At 39.8% G+C, this 22422-nt stretch overlaps 1 protein-coding gene across 1 annotated transcript in view; it reads right to left on the bottom strand.

Moving 5' to 3' along the window:
• The window catches only part of C14H8orf34 (chromosome 14 C8orf34 homolog), a 278124-nt gene that overhangs the window by 54191 nt on the left and 201511 nt on the right, over nucleotides 1–22422 (bottom strand). Inside the window, exon 8 of the mRNA XM_086336644.1 lies at nucleotides 2905–3040. Within this exon, the coding sequence (XP_086192770.1) occupies nucleotides 2905–3040 (136 nt within the window). The remainder of the gene's footprint in view (nucleotides 1–2904; nucleotides 3041–22422) is intronic.

The following is a 22422-nucleotide window of genomic DNA, read 5'->3' on the forward strand; positions in this document are numbered from 1 at the left end:
TTGATATGACTCAGTGTGACTCCAAGGCAACAAATTAAACTTATTTTGCCCATGCCATTCAAGGCTTTGCTGTACGAGTAGAATTTTCTAAAAGTCAAACCAAGACACTCAATGAATATATCAAAAAATCTAACTTGTAATGCAAAAAAAAAAAAAAAAATTAGCAGTTATAAGGACACTGCTATATTATATTATACATAGAAAATTCTTTATTTACTTAAAATTGTTTTGTAATGGTTTCTTTCCCTTATGATCTGAGGGGAAAACAGACATTTTGGGTTAGAATCTCAATATATCTTGGTGATCAGACATCTTTTAACTATGCATTTTTCTACTTGCCAACTGATGTCATCTGTTTGTTTAAACCATACAAATTGCAGCAATGTCCACATCAGATTAAGGTCACCAAGAGCTAAGGGAATAACATTACCCTGGAATAATTTTCCAGCTTGAAAACATAAGCTTTCTTCCATCTGCACTTTTCTAACAATGTATGAAATATTTATGAAAAAAGTTATAATTTTATTTCTTGTGACCATGCTAATCAATACATTTTTTTTACATTCTTGATAGTTTAGCCACTTCGTTGCACATAAAACTTTACAGAGCAACTTAACGTGGGCTGAACTCCTCTTTTTCTGATCTCTTGAAAATCAGAAGTCCTACCAGTGATCGCATATATATTATATCCATCAACTGTTCCCAGAGCAATGTATTAGTTTCAGGACAGATCATGTCTTCTAATCAGGTTCTGAATAAGAAGGGCTCTGTGGCCTTTGGCTGTATGCCCTCAATTTGATAAGAGTAATAATGTTCTGGACATATCTTATGCAAACTTCCTTCTAGGTACTGTGACCCCATATGTAGCTCAAAAGCAGTGCAGTATTTGAAACAGAGATTGAGGAAAATGACGATTTTAAGAGTACACTCCACCTCTTTACACTAACTTGCTCACTGATGGGTTCTTTGCAGAAGCTCTGACCATCCCTTGAATCTCAATGAGTCTTGGGTGTCTTGGGGCTACAGCACTATTTCAAGAAAACAACACATCCTTTAAGCTTTTAACCTTCCAGTTCTACCTGAAAAAAAATATTTCTTGACCATGAAACTCTGAGAAACAAACAAACACAAAAACACAACCACCCTACACTGTCTTATTGTCCCCAATGATGAGCTATAGTTTTCTCCCTAGTCTGTAAGAAGCCTAAGGCAGAAAATTCCTTCATGTCAGGAAAATGAGGCTCTTTTTTCTTCAGTGCCTGAGTACTTTAATGTGGGCCTTTCTAAAAGGGGGGTGGGGGGGGGGCGGAACTCAAAACATTTTCAACTGCTTCAGCATTTACATGGGAATTATCTCAGCGCACGGGAGAAAAAGAAGAGAAACTTCTTATTCCTTGAGAATCCTTCACTGTGATCACTTGGTTGGCTGTCTATGCATACAGGACCCTATCCAGCTCTCTCAATCAGGTCTCCTGTATTGCAGGCAGATTCTTTACCATGTGAGCCACCAGGGAAGCCCTTAGAGATTAGGAGTTCATCTTAACGCAGGTAGTTTATAATTTATAATCTAGCTTATCATTGGAAAGCTGAATGTGAATAATTTAGGGCTATGTAATGGGTTTGGTCCTTTCCCAATTCAAACCTTCAGTACTTTAGTAAAACATGTATTTTTCATGGGATTTCCTTTCCAAAAAAAACTCCTCATATCCCAATCTTCTACAAATAATATGAAGGACCAAAGACCAAGAACCAAGCACCAACCCCTCCCAGTCAAGCTGTAAATGGACAAACATACTATAAAGTTCTTTTTAATTGCCAAATGACTCTTCCACACCCAGGATGCCTAAATATCATCACATAAATATTTGTAGTTTTCTTCATACCCCTAATCAAAAAAATCAATCCACCCAAATATTACTTGTCTGAAGCAATGTTTCCCATGGTGTTTTCATTTTATTGTGGCATGTCTCTTAATGATGTCAAATAATATCCTCTGATTTTTCTATTTATTTTTATTCTATCTCTTTTTATTTTTCTAAGCCCACGACAACTACAATTAAACTTCCCGAGGGGTAAAGGCAAGGAAAAGCTACAAAAATCTGATTTGATTTTCCTACACTTCCCCCTGCTCCCTATTTCCAAGCCACTAATCCCCTCTCAAACTGTACAATAGAACAGCTAGACGTAAAGCAAAGGAGATAAAACTGGCCAGCCAGGGCATTGTTCTTGCTAATCTGCACCATTTACATAAGGGTTAGAAGACTTGTTTTATCATTTAAACAGGCTTAAAAGCCTCTTTGCAAATGAGATTTAGTTCCTACAAAAGAATGAATACTAGCTATTTGGTGAGTTTCTGCTAGACCAGCACTGGGAGCTGACTCGGCAGTTAACTTAAGCTACTTCTTTGGCCACATACACTATATGCAAAGATTGCTTCCAGCTGCCAAAACTGAAAAGCATCAAGCTGATTAAATTCTTTCCAGGAGGTGAACAAGATGAGGAACAGGTTAAGAGGCCAGTAAGGTCCGATCTTAAACTGTACCTGGGCAAACGGTCCTTTATGCAGGTGCCTTAGAAGTGGCTTTGAACTTCTAGAGTCCCTTGAATCTTCTTTTGAAAAGGAACAGAAAGGCAGACAGCAAATGAAATTCAGAGGCAGAAAGTCTTAGAATAGTCTCCAACTGTGAAGTAAAGACAATCTAAACTCTTTGATTCATTGTTGGTCTGCGTGGCATTGGGCATGAGGATAAACTGTACAACTAACTCTCTTGTTAACTCAGCACAAAAGATAACCAGGAGGAAAAGATTCTCTTAACACAGAGGAGTACACCCTTTGCATCAAAATCTTAGATTTAAAAAATCAAGATCATGTTTATACATAGATACACCTATAATCTGTTTTACCTGGCACACCTTGAACAGATGTTCAATGTGACTTTGGCCTGAGGTTCAGCAGAGTAAGTAGCTCGACCTTGGTTAAATTTGCTCCCAGAAGGTGTCAGGGTAGTTACTCCCTCCATTCTTAAATCATCAAGATCCTCTGTAACAACATAAACAATTGCAGATACAAAATTAACTCTAATGGAATTAAGATGAAAAGTCCATGTTTTCAGATACCTGCCAGTAGATTAAGAAAAATGTTATATTTCCACTTTGCAAAATCTTACTTCATTACCTTTCAAATCATTTCTAGATGTAGCTGGAGAAAATTATAAGGGAAAAGGGTGAGAGATCAATCTGTTTGGATAATGAATGGGTAGACCACATATAGAACATGGATCCACAACTTCTCCTGTAAACATCCACAGAAGTCAACAATAATCATCTCTACAGCAATTGGCCCTAAATGGTCAAGACTTGGTCAGTGACTGCCAGCTTCCAACTAGGAACAATCCACAAGCATATGCATGCTCAGTTGATCAGTTGTGTTCAGCTCTTTGCGACCCTATGTACTGTAGCCCACCAGGTTTCTCTGTTCATGGGATTTTACAAGCAAGAATCTTCCTGCATCTCCTGCATTGGCAGTTGGATTCTTTTAGCACTGAGCCACCTGGGAAGCACAAGAACAATCCAGAGAAAGACAAATATGCTCCCAAACCAATTACATCAGATCATTCACTTCTAATTTGCCTGTCTTGAGCTTCCTCATCCAACAAACTCCAATCAGAATATACCTGATGCCTTCTCTTTTTTACCCTAAATCTTTCCTTTTTATCTTCACCTGGGCAGGACAAGAATACACCTGGATAGTCACACCCGAGGTGTTCACTGAAACCTTCTATTTCATCCAGGCCCTCAATCAACATTTAAAAGGTCTACATTTCTCTTGTAATTTAGATCTAACCAAATTTGTACATGATCGACTTTATACACAGTATAAGGAACCTTGTAGAAAGGACTCGATTTACTTGCTCTGAGCCTTAGCAAAAGAGGGACATTAAGTTTCAAAAGATAAGTCATAATTTTGTGAAAACATAATCCATGACTGAAGTTATATAAGAAGGGAAATCACTCTTTTCTGATAAGGCTGTAGACAATCCAAACATCTGAACTTTCACAAAACAACTGAGAGAATTTCTAGGTTAATTGTGTTGAAAACATGACAGCATACCCATAATGAAGTTACTCACACTAGGTCTGGTGTTATCAAACTGAGATTTAATTTAATTACAGTTTAAGCTCTCCCCAAAATGGAATCCTAAACAGTCAGAGTTTCTTCATTTCCAAGGCAAACCATTCAATATCACGGTAATCCAAGTCTATGCCCCAACCAGTAACACTGAAGAAGCTGAAGTTGAACGGTGCTATGAAGACCTACAAGACCTTCTAGAATTAACACCCAAAAAAGATGTCCTTTTCATTATAGGGGACTGGAATGCAAAAGTAGGAAGTCAAGAAACACCTGGAGTAACAGGCAAATTTGGCCTTGCAGTACAGAATGAAGCAGGGCAAAGGCTAATGGAGTTCTGCCAAGAGAATGCACTGGACATAGCAAACACCCTCTTCCAACAACACAAGACTCTACACATGGACCTCACCAGATGGCCAACACCGAAGTCAGATTGATTATATTCTTTGCAGCCAAAGATGGAGAAGCTCTATATAGTCAGCAAAAACAAGACCAGGAGCTGACTGTGGCTCAGATCATGAACTCCTTATTGCCAAATTCAGACTTAAATTGAAGAAAGTAGGGAAAACCACTAGACCATTCAGGTATGACCTAGATCAAATCCTTAACAATTATACAGTGGAAGTGAGAAACAGATTTAAGGGACTAGATCTAATAGACAGAGTGCCTGATGAACTATGGATGGAGGTTTGTGACATTGTACAGGACACAGGGATCAAGACCATCCCCAAGAAAAAGAAATGCAAAAGGGAAAAATGGCTGTTTGAGGAGGCCTTACAAATAGCTGTGAAAATAAGAGAAGCGAAAAGCAAAAGAGAGAAGGAAAGATATACCCATTTGAATGCAGAGTTTCAAAGAATAGCAAGGAGAAAGCAGAAAGCCATCCTCAGTGACGAGTGCAAAGAAATAGACAAAAACAATAGAATGGGAAAGACTAGAGATCTCTTCAAGAAAATTAGAGATACCAAGGAACATTTCATGCAAAGATGGGCTCAATAAAGGACAGAAATGGTATGGACCTAACAGAAGCAGAAGATATTAAAAAGAGGCGGTAAGAATACACAGAAGAACTGTACAAAAAAGATCTTCACAACCCAGATAATCATGATGGTATGATCACTCACCTACAGCCAGAATCCTGGAATGTGAAGTCAAGTGGCCTTAGGAAGCATCACTACGAACAAAGCTAGTGGAGGTGATGGAATTCCAGTTGAGCTGTTTCAAATCCTAAAAGATGATGCTGTGAAAGTGCTGCACTCAATATGCCAGCACATTTGGAAAACTCAGTAGTGCCTACAGGACTGGAAAAGGTCAGTTTTCATTCCAATCCCTAAGAAAGGCAATGCCAAAGAATGCTCAAACTACCACACAATTGCACTCATCTCACATGCTAGCAAAGTAATGCTCAAAATTCTTCAAGCCAGCTTCAACAATACGTGAACCGTGAATTCCCAGATGTTCAAGCTGGTTTTGGAAAAGGCAGAGGAACAAGATATCAAATTGCCAACATTCTCTGTATCATCAAAATAGTAAGAGTCCCAGAAAAACATCTATTTCTGCTTTATTGACTATGCCAAAGCCTTTGACTGTGTGGATCACAATAAACTGCGGACAATCCTGAAAGAGATGGGAATACCAGACCACCTGATCTGCCTCTTGAGAAATCTGTATGGAGGTCAGGAAGCAACAGTTAGAACTGGATACGGAACAACAGACTGGTTCCAAATAGGAAAAGGAGTACTTCAAGGCTGTATATTGTCACCTTGCTTATTTAACTTATATGCAGAGTCATCATGAGAAATGCTGGGCTGGATGAAGCACAAGCAGGAATCAAGAATGCTGGGAGAAATATCAATAACCTCAGATATGCAGATGACACTACCCTTATGGCAGAAAGTGAAGAAGAATTAAAGAGCCTCTTGATGAAAGTGAAAGAGGAGAGTGAAAAGGTTGGCTTAAAGCTCAACATTCAGAAAACAAAGATCATGACTCCGGTCCCGTCACTTCATGGCAAATAGATGGAGAAACAGTGGAAACAGTGGCTGACTTTATTTTGGGGGGGCTCCAAAATCATTGCAGATGGTGACTGCAGCCATGAAATTAAAAGACGCTTACTCCTTGGAAGGAAAGTTATGACCAACCTAGATAGCATATTCAAAAGCAGAGACGTTACTTTGCCAACAAAGGTCCGTCTAGTCAAGGCTATGGTTTTTCCAGCAGTCCTGTATGGATGTGAGAGTTGGACTATAAAGAAAGCTGAGAACCAAAGAATTGATGCTTTTGAACTGTGATGTTGAAGAAGACCCTTGAGAGTCCCTTGGACTGCAAGGAGATCCAACCAGTCCATCCTAAAGGAAATCAGTCCTGAATGTTCATTGGAAGGACTGATATTGAAGCTGAAACTCCAATACTCTGGCCATGTCATGCAAAGAGCTGACTCATTAGAAAAGACCCTGATGCTGGGAAAGATTGAAGGCAAGAGGAGAAGGGGACGACAGAGAATGAGATGGCTGGATGGCATCACCAACTCAATGGACATGATCTGAGTAAACTCCAGGATTTGGTGATGGACAGGGAGGCCTGGCGTGCTGCAGTTCATGGGGTCACGAAGAGTTGGATATGACTGAACGACTGAAGTGAACTGAACTGAAACAGTCAGGAATCACCTGGTCAGCACCAGTGAGTTAATGTCTGAGAGACCTCTGCTGTCCCCTAAAGGAAACTGCCTTCACCACAACATATCTGCTTTTTGCTAGTATAGCTTCCTCTATCCACTTCCTTCTGTCCATAAAAGTCTTTCATTAACAACCGAATATTGCAAACAAGTGTCAAATGGCTCAGTCAGTAAAGAGTCTGCCTGCAGTGTAGGAGACCCCAGTTCATTCCCTGGGTCAGGAAGATTCTCTGGAGAAGGAAATGGCAAACCACTCCAACATTCTTGCCTGGGAAATCCTAGGGGCAGAGGAGTCTGGTGGGCCATGGTCCATGTGGTTGCAAGAGTTGGACACAACTTAGTGACTAAACCTACCCACCTACCTAAGTCATAAACAGACTTTCTGTCATTTGAAGAGGGTTAGTTAACAGACTCCCTCTATAGGCACTTCCAACTAAAATCCTTTGGTTCAGAAGTCTTGGGTTTATGTCCTCCAAACCTAAGTGGACATTTTGTCTACTTGAATGTGAGCAATCTAGCCATGTCTTTAGAGTTTCAACATAACTTCATGGGAGTCAAAAAACTCATCACCTTGACCTGGTCATAAAGGCATAGTCCCCTCCTTGTAGGGCAACAAGCACTGCTTCAAAACTCAGTGCTTCTGCTAAACTAGTCATAAGTGCCACTCTTCTTCTCATGGTTCCTCATGTGGCACAGATTTTACTACTGCCTGAGAACACACAACATTTTTTAGTTAGGCGATCAGCCCCTGATGAGATTCTGTTAGTTTTTTCCCCCTCAAGCTACTATTCATCATTGAGACACTGTGCCTGTCCACCTTCTTGTCCCTATCAAGGGAAGGGAAACTTCACATTTTCTTAGCTCACTTAGGAACTTGTTATACCTCATTCAGTGTTTTTAAAACTCTGACCTAATATTATTTGTTGACAAATCATATCTCAAAACTTGAACCTGGAGTAGAACATGCTAACACCCACTGAAGCTTGCCTTTATAATACAGTCCTCCACCTGAGGGAAAAATCAGCCCCAAGGGCAAAACCATAGCACTTCCTTGACCTTGTCAACTGGTCAAAGACCACAGTGGTGGCTCAGATGGTAAAGAATCCGCCTGCAATGCAAGAGATCTAGGTTCAATCCCTAGGTCAGGAAGATCCCTTGGAGAAGGGAATGGCTACCCACTCCAGTTTTCTTGCCTGGAGAATTCCACAGACAAATGAGCCTGGCAGGTTGCAAAGAGCTGGACATGACTGAGGGACTAACACAGATACATATTGGGCATGATTTAAAAACAAACAAACCAAAAAACTATTACTTTGGGTTGCTTTGGAAGCCAAGAGTCAGTTCTGCTGGAACCTCCATCAAAAATGGACGACATATTTAACATACTTTTAGGTGGACTCCTAGTTCATACTGAGGTAGCTGCTGTAAAAGTTGAGGTTTATGAAAAAAGAAATGACATGGAAGCTAAAAGAAATACTCCAGCAGATCATTTTGCTATATAAGCAGTCTTTTCTCCTTTTTCTCATCTTAAAACTAATTATTAATTAATTTATTTGGCTGCACTGGGTCTCAGTTGTGGCATGAGGAATCCTTTTTTTTTTTTTTTTTTTGTGGCTTCTGAACTCTTAGTTGCGGTATGTGCGCTCTAGGTACCTGAATCAGAGATTGAACCTGAGTCCCCCGCATTGGGACTGCAGAGTCTTAGCCATTGGACCACCGAGGAAGTCCCAGACAAGTAGCCTTAACCAAGGTTTGGATCCTATTAAAACTCTTAAAGGGCAAATTCTTAAAGAAATTCAAAGTAACCATTATAAAATATCAATATTTAGCCTCTGAACTTCACTCAGATCATCTCTGGTCCTCCCAACGCAGATAGCTGGAGGCACTAGGTGGTTTCAAGTGGACATTTGCTAAATTTCTCCATGAAACAACTCATCATGGTACAGACAAACTGGTTACTATCATAAATCAACATGGCTGGGGAAACTTTTAAAAGATGGCTAAGGTAATTTTTTAAGTCATGTGGATTTGTCAACAGCATAATTCTAGAAAAAACTGTAAATGTGGGAAATGGTCAAGGACCAAAGCTTCAAAGCCCTTGAATACATGTATACCTGTGGTGGATTCATTTTGATATTTGGCAAAACTAATACAATTATGTAAAGTTTAAAAATAAAATAAAATTATAAAAAAAAAAAACTCAACATTCAGAAAACTAAAAAAAAAAAAACCTCATAATGTTATATTATGTACCTTCTACTTTCCATGAGATCTGAATACACTTTAGTTGTTAAATGTCTATATAATTTCAGGATAAGTTTAAACATCTCTTTGCCAAAAAGCTATAATCTTTACAGTTGCTAAAGAGCTGGTCTATTTTGTATTTCTAATATTGTGAATATAAACTTTTATATCAAGTGATGATTGTGAGAGCTGGACTGTAAAGAAGGCAGAGAGCCAAATAATTGATGCGTTAGAACTATGGTGCTGGATAAGACTCCAGAAATTCCCTTGGACAGCAAGGAGATCAAACCAGTCAACCTTAAGGGAAATCAACCCTGAATACTTGTTGGAAGGACTGATGCTGAAGTTGAAGCTCTGTATTTTGGTCATCTGATGTGAACAGCTGACTCACTGAAAAATTCCCTAATGTGCTGGGTAAGACTGATGGCAGAAGGAGAAGAGGGCATCAGTGGATGAGAGGGCTGGATGGCATCGCCGATGCAATGGACATGAACTTGGGCAAACTTTGGAAGATGGTGAGGGACAGACAGGCAGAGCATGCTACAGTCCATGAGGTCGCAAAGAGTTGGGCATGACTGGGTGACTGAACAATAGCAACAATCAAGTGACCAAGGTATACACTTCACAAGAAATATTACTTAAAAAGAAAAACCTCAGCAAGGTATTAACCTTTACTCAGAAACCATACTGCACTTATCATCTACAAACTTCTGAATGGTGAAAAGAACCAATGACATCTGGAAATAAAATTAACAAACTTTCAGAAACCCTTGAGCTCCCTTGGTCAAAGAAACTCCCACCCACCCTTAGGCCAATATGGTTCACTCCCTAGAGTGTTCAGTCATGTCATGCCCTACTCTTTGTGACCCCATGGACCGTAGCCTGCTAAGCTCCTCTGTCCATGGGATTTTCCAGGCAAGAATACTGGAGTGGCTTGCCACTTCCTACTCCAGGAGATCTTCCTGATTCAGGGATTGAGTCCGAGTCTCTTGCATCTCCTACATTGGCAGGCAGATTCTTTACCACTAGGGCCAGCTGGGAAGCTCCCACCCAGTCTGGACACATGGTTTATTTCCCTGTGAACTGGTAACTGGAAGGCCCAAGGGCTTCAGTATCTTACCTATGATACTTTGCCCTGATGCATGTAGACATTGCAAAGTGTTGCAAGAGACTCATGTACTAAGCCCAGTTCTATCACAAACAGGTTAAAGTTGCATTTAAACATCTTAAACAACCTCATCATGACATTCAACTATAAGATTTCATCTGTCAGAGAGACATCAGAGAAAAGTTGCTCTTGAACCTCACTGGAAGGGATTCTATCAAATACTGTTAACAACAAATACAGAAGTTAAGCTCCCTGAAGCAAATTTCTGGGCTAACGTTTTATGACTAAAGAAACAATTTAGAACCCAAAATTGGAAGCCTTCTCTAATAGGGGACCTCAAAATGAAGATTCTCAGAGATTCTCCTGAAACAGCTGATTTTCAAAGTATATAGACCAATGACCCAAAGCTCTCAGAACAACCTGATGACCTCAGATCACGGACAGCTTCTGCACAAGATATTGCATCAAAACCTTTGTTTAATTACTATTTTGTTTTCCATCTGCTTACCTAAAATCAATCTTCTTGTAATTTCTATAAATTCCTGGTCATCACTCACCCCTAATGGCCCTTCTTCTTTTATTCCCTTCATACTAAAATTGTTAGAGCATAATCATTCTTATACCAATCTCAGATTTCCTGAACAGCAGCCTTCAAGCTTACTGATTGCTGGATATGCTATTCCTCACCAGATGCCTGTGATACAAACCAGGGATAATTCCAGTCTCAACAAATGAGATAAAAGAGAATTACAGTCAATGGCATTTCACTTGAACCTATGTGGACAAATGGCCCAAAACAAATCAGCTCATGACTGTTTATGTTGCTGTCTTATAGAAAGAGAACAAATTATCACAGTCTAGTGGGTAGAGCTTAGGTAATCCTAAATTTGAATTTAGAATTTCCTAAAAGCACAAGCCTTGGAAGAAAAGTTATGACCAACCTAGACAGCATATTAAAAAGCAGACATTACTTTGCCAACAAAGGTCCATCTAGTCAAGGCTATAGTTTTTCCAGCAGTCATGTATGGATGTGAGAGTCAGACTATAAAGAAAGCTGAGCACCGAAGAATTAATGCTTTTGAACTGTGGTGTTGGAGAAGACTCTTGAGAGTCTCTGGACTGCAAGGAGATCCAACTAGTCCATCCTAAAGATCAGTCCTGAATATTCATTGGAAGGACTGATGCTGAAGCTGAAACTGCAATACTTTGGCCACCTGATACAAAGAACTGACTCATTAGAAAAGACCCTGATGCTGGGAAGGATTGAAGGCGGGAGGAGAAGAGGACGACAGAGGATGAGATGGTTAGATGGCATCACCGACTCAATGGACATGAGTTTGAGTAAACTCCAGGAGTTGGTGATGGACAGAGAGGCCTGGCGTGCTGCAGTTTATGGGGTTGCAAAGAGTCGGACACAACTGAGTGACTGAACTGATCTGAAAAGGCCGAGGCAATTACTTACTATGTGGAATAGGCTAATGGAGATACAAATGTGTAAAGGAGCTAATGCAAGGTCTTGGTTTCAATTTTATGCCAGGAATAACTTCTTTTTTCCTGGATAGCCATGTTTTCCTATCAGATACTGCTTCCTCTGTAACCAGGAAGGCTAGTTTTACTTGTCTCAAACCAGTAGATCGTGCACTTTAGCAACAGTATTCCAAAACTTTTCTGTGCACAGATATTTAATTCTATAAATCATCAAACCAGGAAATTATAATTCAGATGGGAGCTCCAAAACAAAGTTCCCCTTGATTATTCAGGCACTTTACCTGGGGGAATTACTGATTCATTGTTTACACAAACAATCAAAGCAGTGCTTCCAAAAACAGGGATCACATAAACAAAAGGTTATACGACATAGATCATTTTAATTCCGGCGGACGTTATAAATAGCTCAGTCAGTAAAGAATATGCCTGCAATTTGGGAGACCCAGGTTTGATTCCTGGGTCAGGAAGATTCTCTGGAGAAGAGAATGGCAATCCACTCCACTATTCTTGCCTGGAGAATCCCATGGACAGAGAAGCCTGGTGGGCTACAGACCATGGAATTGCAAAGAGTCAGACTCAACTGAGCAGTTAACACACACACACACACACTCTACACGGATTATAGATCAGTCTCAATTCCTTGGCAAGAGGCAAGAATAGAGACGGACAATCTCTGTCACCAAATTCTATCCAGAGTCCGAGACGCTTTTATGCAGCCACTCTCTCATGAGATGCTCACCGTGATAATACAACATTGAAAAGATTGACTATGGAAACAAGGGAACATCATGAAGCAGTAAAGACTTGGATCTTGAGTCTTGGCTTTTGGCCAACTTCTTGCAAGGGAGAGAATGACTAAAAGAGGGGACTGAGAGAATGAACACAGAAAAAGACAATGAAAGATCATATACGACCTCAGAACACTGACCCACCACCCCTGGTGGAAACAATCAGTGAAGCCAAATCACAAGCTCTGAAGCAGTTGGCCTCAAACATTCAGGACTTGGTTAATAGAGGCCAGATTACAGCTTTTTGCCCAACTGAGAACCAAGCAGAGAAAACCAAATATGCTCCCCAAGCTAAATGCATGTTTCCATAAATGGCAACCTTTAAATATCTAAAGGTTTGTCCTTCAGAAGAGATATTAGAGTTCCCAAAGTCAGTATATGGAGGAGAGACTTTAGCCAACTAGAAATTTCTTTGAAACAACCAGTAATACTTTTTTCATCAAGGAATCTTACAATTCTTAAGGTAACAGTAATAAAGAAAGATTATGTGAAAATAACCTGATGAGAATTTTTTAAAAATACTTGTTTTATTTTGATACTCTGAAATCAAACTATGTAGTGACTGTTAATGTCTAGTTAAGAAATTAGATAACTAATAATGTAATGTGATCAGCTCTATCTCAGAAAAAAAAATAAATGTTTTATATTTATGGAAAACACATGAAAAATCAACTAACTGAAGATAAAAACAAATCAACAAAACTGCCAGTAATTATCCATCAGCACTTGGCATTATTTCATTTTAATTAGGTAGATTAGCTTCAGCTTTCTAACTGAAAGCTGAAAGATAAAGGAATTATTAGGAAGTTGAATAATCAGGTGAGTAAAAGTATACAAGCCAGACCAGGTGGTAAAGGAGTCTTCAGAGGGGTATAAGAACATGAAAAAGCAGAAATTTGAAGGGACATCGTCCTTTAGGGAAAGTTATGCAGCCATATGACCATAATCTGAGATGCACAGGGACAGGAGAAGGTAATACTGAAAAAGAGGTCAGTCTCAGACGATGAAACGAGACAGATTCATCAAATCTATGTTTTATAGAGATAATTGTGGCTGTATTTCCTGAAACAATTTCCTAAATTTATAAAATTGCTTTCCTGATAACTCAAGATAGGAATTAAGTCTTTCTTCTTTACTATAAGCTCACTTTCTTAAAAGTGTGTCTAGTACAGGGTGAGCATTCACTGATATTTACTGACTACTAGACTTTTTTTTCTTTTTTCTGCAAATGACAGTCCTGAGCACCCCGGAGACATCACTCAAAGCACCAGTCTCAAGAGAAGATTTTTGTATAATTCGACAAACTTGGTTAATTGACTATTTGACAAATTGATCCTTATGTGGAATTGGCTTTTGGAAAATTGGATTTTGAAGGAATACATCTGTTGCACTTGCCCACAGCCATGTGGCAAAGTGAAAACTGGAAATAAGGAGACGAGGCAGGAAGAAGCCTACATCCTTCATGGTGTGTGTATTAGCTGCTGAGGGCCCGGGGCAAAGAAGTAGCAAGAGAGAGAAATGTATCACAAGGTAATTTCAGAGAAAGATTTGAGAGATTGTAGTGAATGATTACACATCCTTGCAGGTTTCTCCATATTACCACTTTTAGGGAATATAGGAAGAGATCGTATCTTTGGTTTCACACTTGCTGAGATGGAGTTATCGTCAAGACATCTGTATGGATGTTTGGTAGGCAGTTAGAAGGGCAAGTCTGGAGCTATGGAGTGTGGAAAGAAGCTACAGACCATATGGCTGAGAAACTTGATATAATTATCAACACAGCAAGTTGAAATCAAGCAGTGATACTTCTTATGTCTAACTTTCCTTACAAGTGAAATGTGTGCATGATATCAACGTTAGATTTTAAAAGAAGGTAAAAGGAGAAGGCGGTGGCAGAGGATGAGATGGTTAGATAACATCACCAACTCAATGGATATGAATTTGAGCAAATTCTGGGAGAGAGTGGAGGACAGGGGAGCCTGACGTGCTGCAGTCCATGGGATCACAGAGTCTGATACGACTTAGCGGCAGAACAACCACCATACTTATCGTTTTTCACGTTAGAAAGCTCAAAAGCAGTCATTTGTTTTTAAAGATAGCCAGGTGGTGCTAGTGGTAAAGAACCCGCTTGCCAATGCAGGTTCGATCCCAAGTGATAGCTCCCTAGGTCGGGAAGATTACCTGCAAGAGGGCATGGCAACCCAGTCCCGTATTCTTGCTTTGAGAATCTCATGGACAGAGGAGCCTGGAGCGCCACAGTTTACAGAGTTGAAAAGAGTCGGACACGACTGAAGAGACTTAGCACTCACACATAACTTTCCATGCATCTTTTGAATCACAGGGTGACTATCGAGAAAAATGAACTAATTTATGACTAAAGACACGCACACTTTATCTTCTTGCAATCCAAATAACCAAGAATTAATCAAGCAAAGAATTGTTTTCATTTAATTTAAGGAAGTAACAGCTGCCTAGATGAAATAATCCTAGGACTTTCATTTCATTCACATGTAATCCATGAAATAATTTACAGCTGCTTGAACTAGACAATGTGGGATATGAGTGAATTTTCACATCTGTTTCTAGGAACTTTAGAACAAAAATTAAAAACTTTCCAAACATAAGTCTCTTCACAGTGATTCAGTGATGGGATACACAAGAATTATATGGCAGTTTCCCCTGGTATGTTGATTTACATCGATAGAGTTGATTTGGTCAAATATTTCAAACAGATGTTATATATTCTGAGTGAATTATTAAAAATAAAACAAATGTTAAGAAAACATATAAGAAATTAGACATGTTTTAATGAAATATTTACGAATACTTTTTTTGTTATAGTATAGACGGCTACACTATTTCCTTAAAAGGAAAGAAAGAATTAAGAGCAAAACATAATTCACTTTTCTGGGACAAATTCTGGTTGAAAAGTGGAAGAAGGATGTTGAGGCCATGCTTCTATTGGTTCTGTGTTTCTACATGCATGTTCCAGTATGAGTTCAGGATTCTTTCTCAGGATACCGGAGCAGTACAGCTTACCCAAATTCATAATTAATAAGAACAAAATGGCAGATATAAGAACTTATATGCTGGAACTTTTATTAGAATAATCTAAGTTTAAAAGGGGGCTTCCCAGGTGGCTCCGTAGTAAAGAACCTGCCTGCTAAATGTAGGAGATGTGGGTTGGATCCCTGGGTGGGGAGGATCCCTGGGTGGGGAAGATTCCCCTGGAGGAGGAAATGGCAACCCACTCCAGTATTCTTGCCTGGGAAATTCCACGGACAGAGGAGCCTGGCAGGCTACATGCCATGGGATTGCAAAGAGTTGGACATAACTGAGCGACTGAGCATGCACACAACTTTAAAAATAATTATGTTAGTATCTCATTAAAAAAATGTCATGGAATTTGAAAGGTGTAATGAATTTTCCCATTTTAATAAAAGAGTAAGTTACAGAATGTTTATTTTACTTGATTACATGAGATCAATAAACAAAGTGACTTGGCCAGGGTTAAGTTAGTGAAAATGTTTGTGTAAATTCAAAATTACATATCTTTTTTATCTTCTATTGTTAACTGAAAAGTGCAAGAAACTTCCTGAGATATTTTTTGTTAACTATCAGTTCCTGTTTAATTTCTTTGACCATCAACAGCCAAATACACAATAACCACAAACATTTGTAAAAATTTCTGGGCTGAAACTTGTTCACTTAGATTGCAAATTAACACAAGACTTGTGTTAATTGAACCTATCATTACATAAATTGTGAAAGCTTCTCTGTTAGTCAGAAAAATTAAGACATCTGGGAGTGGTTTTCTCCTTTTAGTCTGGAAGAAAATACTAGTGTTTCTAACAGATTTAAACCCAAATGCTATTCAAAGTCTGATTTGTGCATCAGAGTACCTCTATATTTTCCTCGGTTTTCACCTGTCACAAATTCAAGATATTATATTGTATTCACACACAAAAAAAAAAAACCCTGACTTTTTCCTGAAATTTTTGTCACCCTCTAAAGGGCAATGGCACCCCACTCCAGTACTCTTGCCTGGAAAATCCCATGGATGGAGGAGCCTGGTAGGCTGCAGTCCATGGGGACGCTAAGAGTTGGACACGACTGAGCAACTTCACTTTGACTTTTCACTTTCATGGATTGGAGACGGAAATGGCAACCCACTCCAGTGTTCTTGCCTGGAGAATCCCAGGGACGGGGGAGCCTGGTGGGCTGCCGTCTATGGGGTTGCATAGAGTTGGACACGACTGAAGCGACTTAGCAGCAGCAGCAGGAGCAGCAGCAAAGGGTTGGCAGATAGAGGTTGCAAACAAGTCTCTTTATTTTAAAAATGACTGAAATTCCAGGCATGTGGACTAATGTCAGGCAGGGTTAGATAAGCGGACTGGTCTGGTATGCCTGAAAGCTTGGTCACGGCTCTAAGAGAAGTAAGGACACCTTGTGATCAACACAGAAATATAGACACAGTGTCTGAGGAGGACCATCAACAATCAGATTTGAAGGGTAGGGGGTGGTGCTAGTGGTAAAGAATCTGCCTGCCAATGCAGGAAATGCAAGAGAAGTAGGTTCAATCCCTGTGTCGGGAAGATCCTCTGGAGGAGGAAATGGCAACCTACTCCAGTATTTTTGCCGGGAGAATCCCATGCCAGAGGAGCCTAGCAGGTTATAGTCCGTGAAGCCGCAAAGAGTCAGACATGACTGAGCACACACACATTCACGCATGCCGGGGGAGGCCTTTAACAGATCAGCAGAGCTAACTAGAGATGTTCAGGAATAGAACTGGAAATAGAAATGAGTCAGGGACTTCCCTGGTGGTCCAGTGGTTAGGACTCTGTTTCCACTACAGGGGGTGTGGGTTATATCCCTGGGGGACTAACATCCCGCATGCTGCTCAGTGCAGCCAAAAAATTAAAAATAAATTTTTAATAAAATAAAAATTAGGCCTGGAAATTAAAAATGACAGTAACAGCAATATTGACTAAAAAATAAATGAGGCAACTCAAGCACACTGTTAACAGTATAGACATGGGCAAAGCAAGGAAGGCTGGTTAATCTAAAAGGCTGGGATTAGATAAATTATTAACTTTTGTAGGATGATGGGTAAAATATGTAATTTTTTTTCAAATATGAAAATCATACAAAATCTTGCAGAGCTCATAATTTTAACCACCATTTAAAAGTGTATTTAATTTTAATTCCCCTGGGGTGTGTCTCTGCCTAAAGCATTCATACAATTTATCCCTCTCAATAATGAGAAAGCATTTCTCATCAAAATAGTTTAGTTACGGAATGACTACTTACCCTATTAGGTACCATTATGTTACCGTAGCATGATTTCAGCCACTGCAGGTGATACATCATGCTTAGACTTATTATTTTGTTTCTAAACTAATTATGAACACTATTTAATATAATTTTTATGTTCCAACATAAAAAGGACCTTATGTTAAATAAATAAGGTCCTATATGTTGAGAAGTTCCTATGAGCACTGTATCAATTTGTTGCTTGTTAATGAACTTTGACCATAAACCTAATAATTACATGCTATACCATACCAGATGATATTTTTATTCTTGATCTAGACTACAAATATTAATTCATTCTGATAAGTGTCCCTGCATTAATTACATAATTTGCTAACTCAAAATAAGCCCTTGAGAGAGAGTGTGGTAAATTCACATACTAACTGCTTATAGCCCTAATGCTAGCAGTTTTTTAAGTTTTAAAAAAATTAAAAAAAATATTTTTGCTATACTAGGTCTTCGCTGTGGCACACAGTCCTCTCTAGTTGTAGCCTCAGGATCTCTCGTTGTGCTTTGTGGGCCCAGTTGCCCCAAAACATATAGGACGGTAGTTCCTGGACCAGGAATGGAACCCATGTCCCCTACATTGGAAGGCAATTTCTTTGCCACTGGACTACAAAGGAAGTCCTCCTAGCAGCTTCTTCATCCAGTCTCTAAGCTTATCTTTGGCTTCCCTGGTGGCTCACTGGTAAAGAATCTGCCTGCCAGTGCAGGAGATGTAGGTTTGATCTTGGGGTCTGGAAGATCCCTGGGAGAAGGAAATAGAAACCCATACCCATAATCCTGCCTGGGAAATCCCATGGACAGAGGAGCCTGGAGGGCTACAGTCCATGGGGCCGCAAGAGAGTCGGTCACAAGTTAGCAACTAAACAACAACAACAACACACTTGTCTTTAGTAAAGATAATTCTGCCTGCAGCCAGGTGACTTCATAAACACAACACAAATATAAAAAACTAAACTGATATGAGGTTGGTGAATCAACTCAGAATTAGTTTACCTTTTTCTTGGATTTCAAATATAACAAGTCTCCCATTACCACCCCTCCTTTCCTCTTTCTTGTTTCTGTCTTTATTTTTGCTTAAGTCTCAAGTTTTGGTAGTACCCTTCCTTCACTTCCTTTACTCTTGCCTGGAGAATTCCATGGACAGAGCAGCCTGAAAGGCTACATACAGTCCAAGGGGTTGCAGAGTCAACACAACTGTGCAACTAACACATTTCCTTCACTAGACCCTCCATACAGTAGACTTCTTTTGCTTCAAGGGTCTTCCATTTTATTTCCTTTGTACTTAGCTACACTCTGCTGAACTTTGTGTTGTTGATAATGAGATTTTCAACTCATCATGCAATATTCTCAATGAAGCAAATTTTAACCAACTAAATGCATGTTAGAAAGTAAAAATAAAACATAAAAAGGTATTTTATTATGCTTTTATATTTGTTGGGATCCTAAATCCTAATATGCGCTCACTCAATTGCGTCCGACACTTTTGTTACCCCATGGACTGTAGCCTGCCAGGCTCCTCTGCCAACTGATTCTCCAGGCAAGGATATTAGAGTGGGTTGCCATTTCCTCCTGCAGGGGATCTTCCCAACCCAGGAATCTAACCTAAGTCTCCTGCATCTCTCGCATTGCAGGCGGTTTCTTTACCAGGGAAGCCCAAAATCCAATATGGTTAGTCTAAAAAAGATGCTAAGTCTCATAACTGCCTCCTATCTTCTCCCCTTCAACCTTCCTTTATTTCTGTTTTACGTATAGCCCTTTGGGATAAGGAAAAAAAGAATCACATTTTTGGAAAAATAAGTAAAGAAGATCGTGGTGGCTGGTCATACACTGAAACTGCTGCTGATGGGCTGTGGCTGTGGCTGCCAACTGTCCTCCTTGTGGTGTGCCGCAGGCTAGAGGCAGGCACAGGACATACCTTTCCCATCACTGAGATGCGAGCCACATGCCACGGGATGTTGCCACCCTGTCTGGCACATCGTAAATCCTCTTTCCGTTCTGCACTGCTTTCTTGGAATTCACATGCTGTTTTCATCCCTTACACTTCAAGTCACAAGACATTGCCACCTCGCATTAAATTCTACAAGATTATTTTCAACTTGTTCCATTTCCTTGGATAGTTGCCTCCTTGGACAGTTGCCCCTATCCATTTCCTTGGATAGCTGGAGCTGTTCTTTAATAACGTCATGCTGCATGATACTGCCTAAGAACCTCATCTCACTTCCTACATTGTATAAATTTCTGAGTGTCTTAAAAGAAGAGTTGTTGTTTAGTCACTAAGTCGTGTCTGAGTCTTTGTGGCCCCGTGGGCTGTAGCCTGCCAGGCTCCTCTCTCCATGGGGTTTCCCAGGCAAGAATGGAAGGGGTTGCTTTTTCTTTCTCCAGGGGATCTTCCAGACCCAAGGATTGGACCCATGTCTCCTGCATTTGCAAGTGAATGCTTTACCACTGAGCCAACAGGGAAGTCCTTAAAAAAAATAGTATTTGGTGATTATATATATATACATATATATATATATATATGTGTGTGTGTGTACATAAATATCTAAAAGTGTAATGAACTGATTATGTAATATACTTACTTATATAGCAACCCAAGCCTCTTCCTGTGCCACGAACTATCTAAGACTATAAATATTTTCAGGACTCTGTACCTGCTATGTCTTCTCCCTGGGGTGCCCTTGCACCCAATATGACCATACTGTGCTTCTCTCCCTTCGTTCAAGTCTTTGCTCAAAGATTGCCTTCTAAGAGGGGATTTCCTTGACTACTCTATCTAAGACAGCGTCTTCTATTACTCTTTATCCATGTTCTCCTTCTTTATCTTCAGAATGATGATTACATCCTGGAATTATTACACTTTACATTTATTTGTTCATCACTTGATTCCACACTAATGGATTCTCAATGTGGCAGGGAATTTCTCACATTTCCTACACCTGAAACATAATATTAATGGATGCTCAATAGGTATACATTGAATGAATGAATGACTGAATCATTCACCACCATGATATACATGTCATTGATACTCCATTTTATTTATAAGGTGTGCTACAAATAAAGCCCCTTTGGAAGTATGAAGGACTTCCCCAGAGCACATAGTATTAATTGGAAGAGGACTGCAACTGAAGCTCCACTGGTCTGACTTTACAGGTGAGGATCAGCTTTTATGCACACTCACAGATATCTGTAACAAATGACTTTTTCAAATTAGTGACTATATAAATTATTACATACAGGGTTATTTGCCTTCTGGACTTGCCTGGTGGCTCAGATGGTAAAGAATCTACCTGCAATGCAGGAGATCTGGGTTCCATCCCTGGGTCAGGCAGATCCCCTGGAAAAGGACATGGCAACCCACTCCAGTATTCTTGCCTGGAATATCCTATGGACAGAAGTGCCTGGTGGGTTAAAGTCCATGGGGTCACGAGGAGTCTAACACAACTGAGTGAGTAACACACACATACACACACCCTTGCCTTCTGTGTCTCGGAAAACTTATGTCAAGTTACTCCATATATAAGATACTACTCTCCAATGCTAAATGTTAGAGGAAAACCATCATTTATTGAGTCCCTATTACATTTTAATTACTCTTTTAGGTGCTTTGAGATGTAACACATCATTCTGCTCCACACAACAAACGTCTAAGGTAGTAGCTCTCAACCCTGGGTAATTTATCCATTCCTCTACTACAGGAAGACATAGGTTAATATCTGAAGATATTTTTCATTGTCATAACTGAAAGGAGGGTGTGTGTTAGATACCATTGAAATTTAGTTGGCACAGCCTAGCTCCTCACCACAGAGAATTGTCCAGCCCAAGATGTCAATGGTGCTGAGGCTGAGAATCCCTGCTCAAAGGTTTGTTTTATCCCCTATTTACCTGCATTATAGGCAGGTACCATATAGAAATAAGAGAGAAAGGTACAAAAAGTAGGGTACTGGCTGGAGATAGGGCAGTTTTTGAAAGCATGTAAAGTATAGGCCAAACAGTGTAAGCCATGTTCAGGTGATGAGATCTGACATTTGAGTCTGAGTTTAGCTGGATCAAGTCACACAGCCAGGACTGGAACAAAGGCCATGTTTTCCCAATCAGAACACAATACCCTGTTCACACTATGCTTCCAGTTAAGTCTATGTTACACAACACTGGTCAGCAAGGGCTGCTCAGCCTTTATGTTGACACTAATCTCAGAATCTTACACACACCCTCTCTTCAAATGATATCTAACTAATAGACATTTTTTACTGGAAATTTCGTGAGACTATGGAAGAGATGGGGCTTCCCAAATGGCTCCAGTGGTAAAGAACCCACTTGCTAATGCAGGAGACATAAGAGAAACAGATTTGATCCCTGGGTTGGAAAGATCCCCTGGAGGTGGTCATGGCAATCCACTCCAATATTCCTGCCTGGAGAATCCGATGGACAGAGGAGCTTAAGAGGCTACATTCCATGGGACTGCAAAGAGTCAGACATGACTGAAGCAACTTAACACACACAAGAAAGATAGTTAAATTGAACTTTGTGCATCAAAACTTTCCCCCAAACACCTCTGAACTTCTTAGACATACATTTCATTAAGTTTTGTCTCGATGACTGCTCCATATTTTATAACCCATCTTCTTTTTTGATCCACCCTCCTTTCTAACCAGAGTCTCATCTTCAGTCC

This window comes from Bos grunniens, chromosome 14 (genome assembly GCF_055505025.1).
Source record: "Bos grunniens cultivar Pamir isolate PY7600 chromosome 14, Bosgru_T2T1.0, whole genome shotgun sequence".
Classification (NCBI taxonomy): Eukaryota; Metazoa; Chordata; class Mammalia; order Artiodactyla; family Bovidae; genus Bos; species Bos grunniens.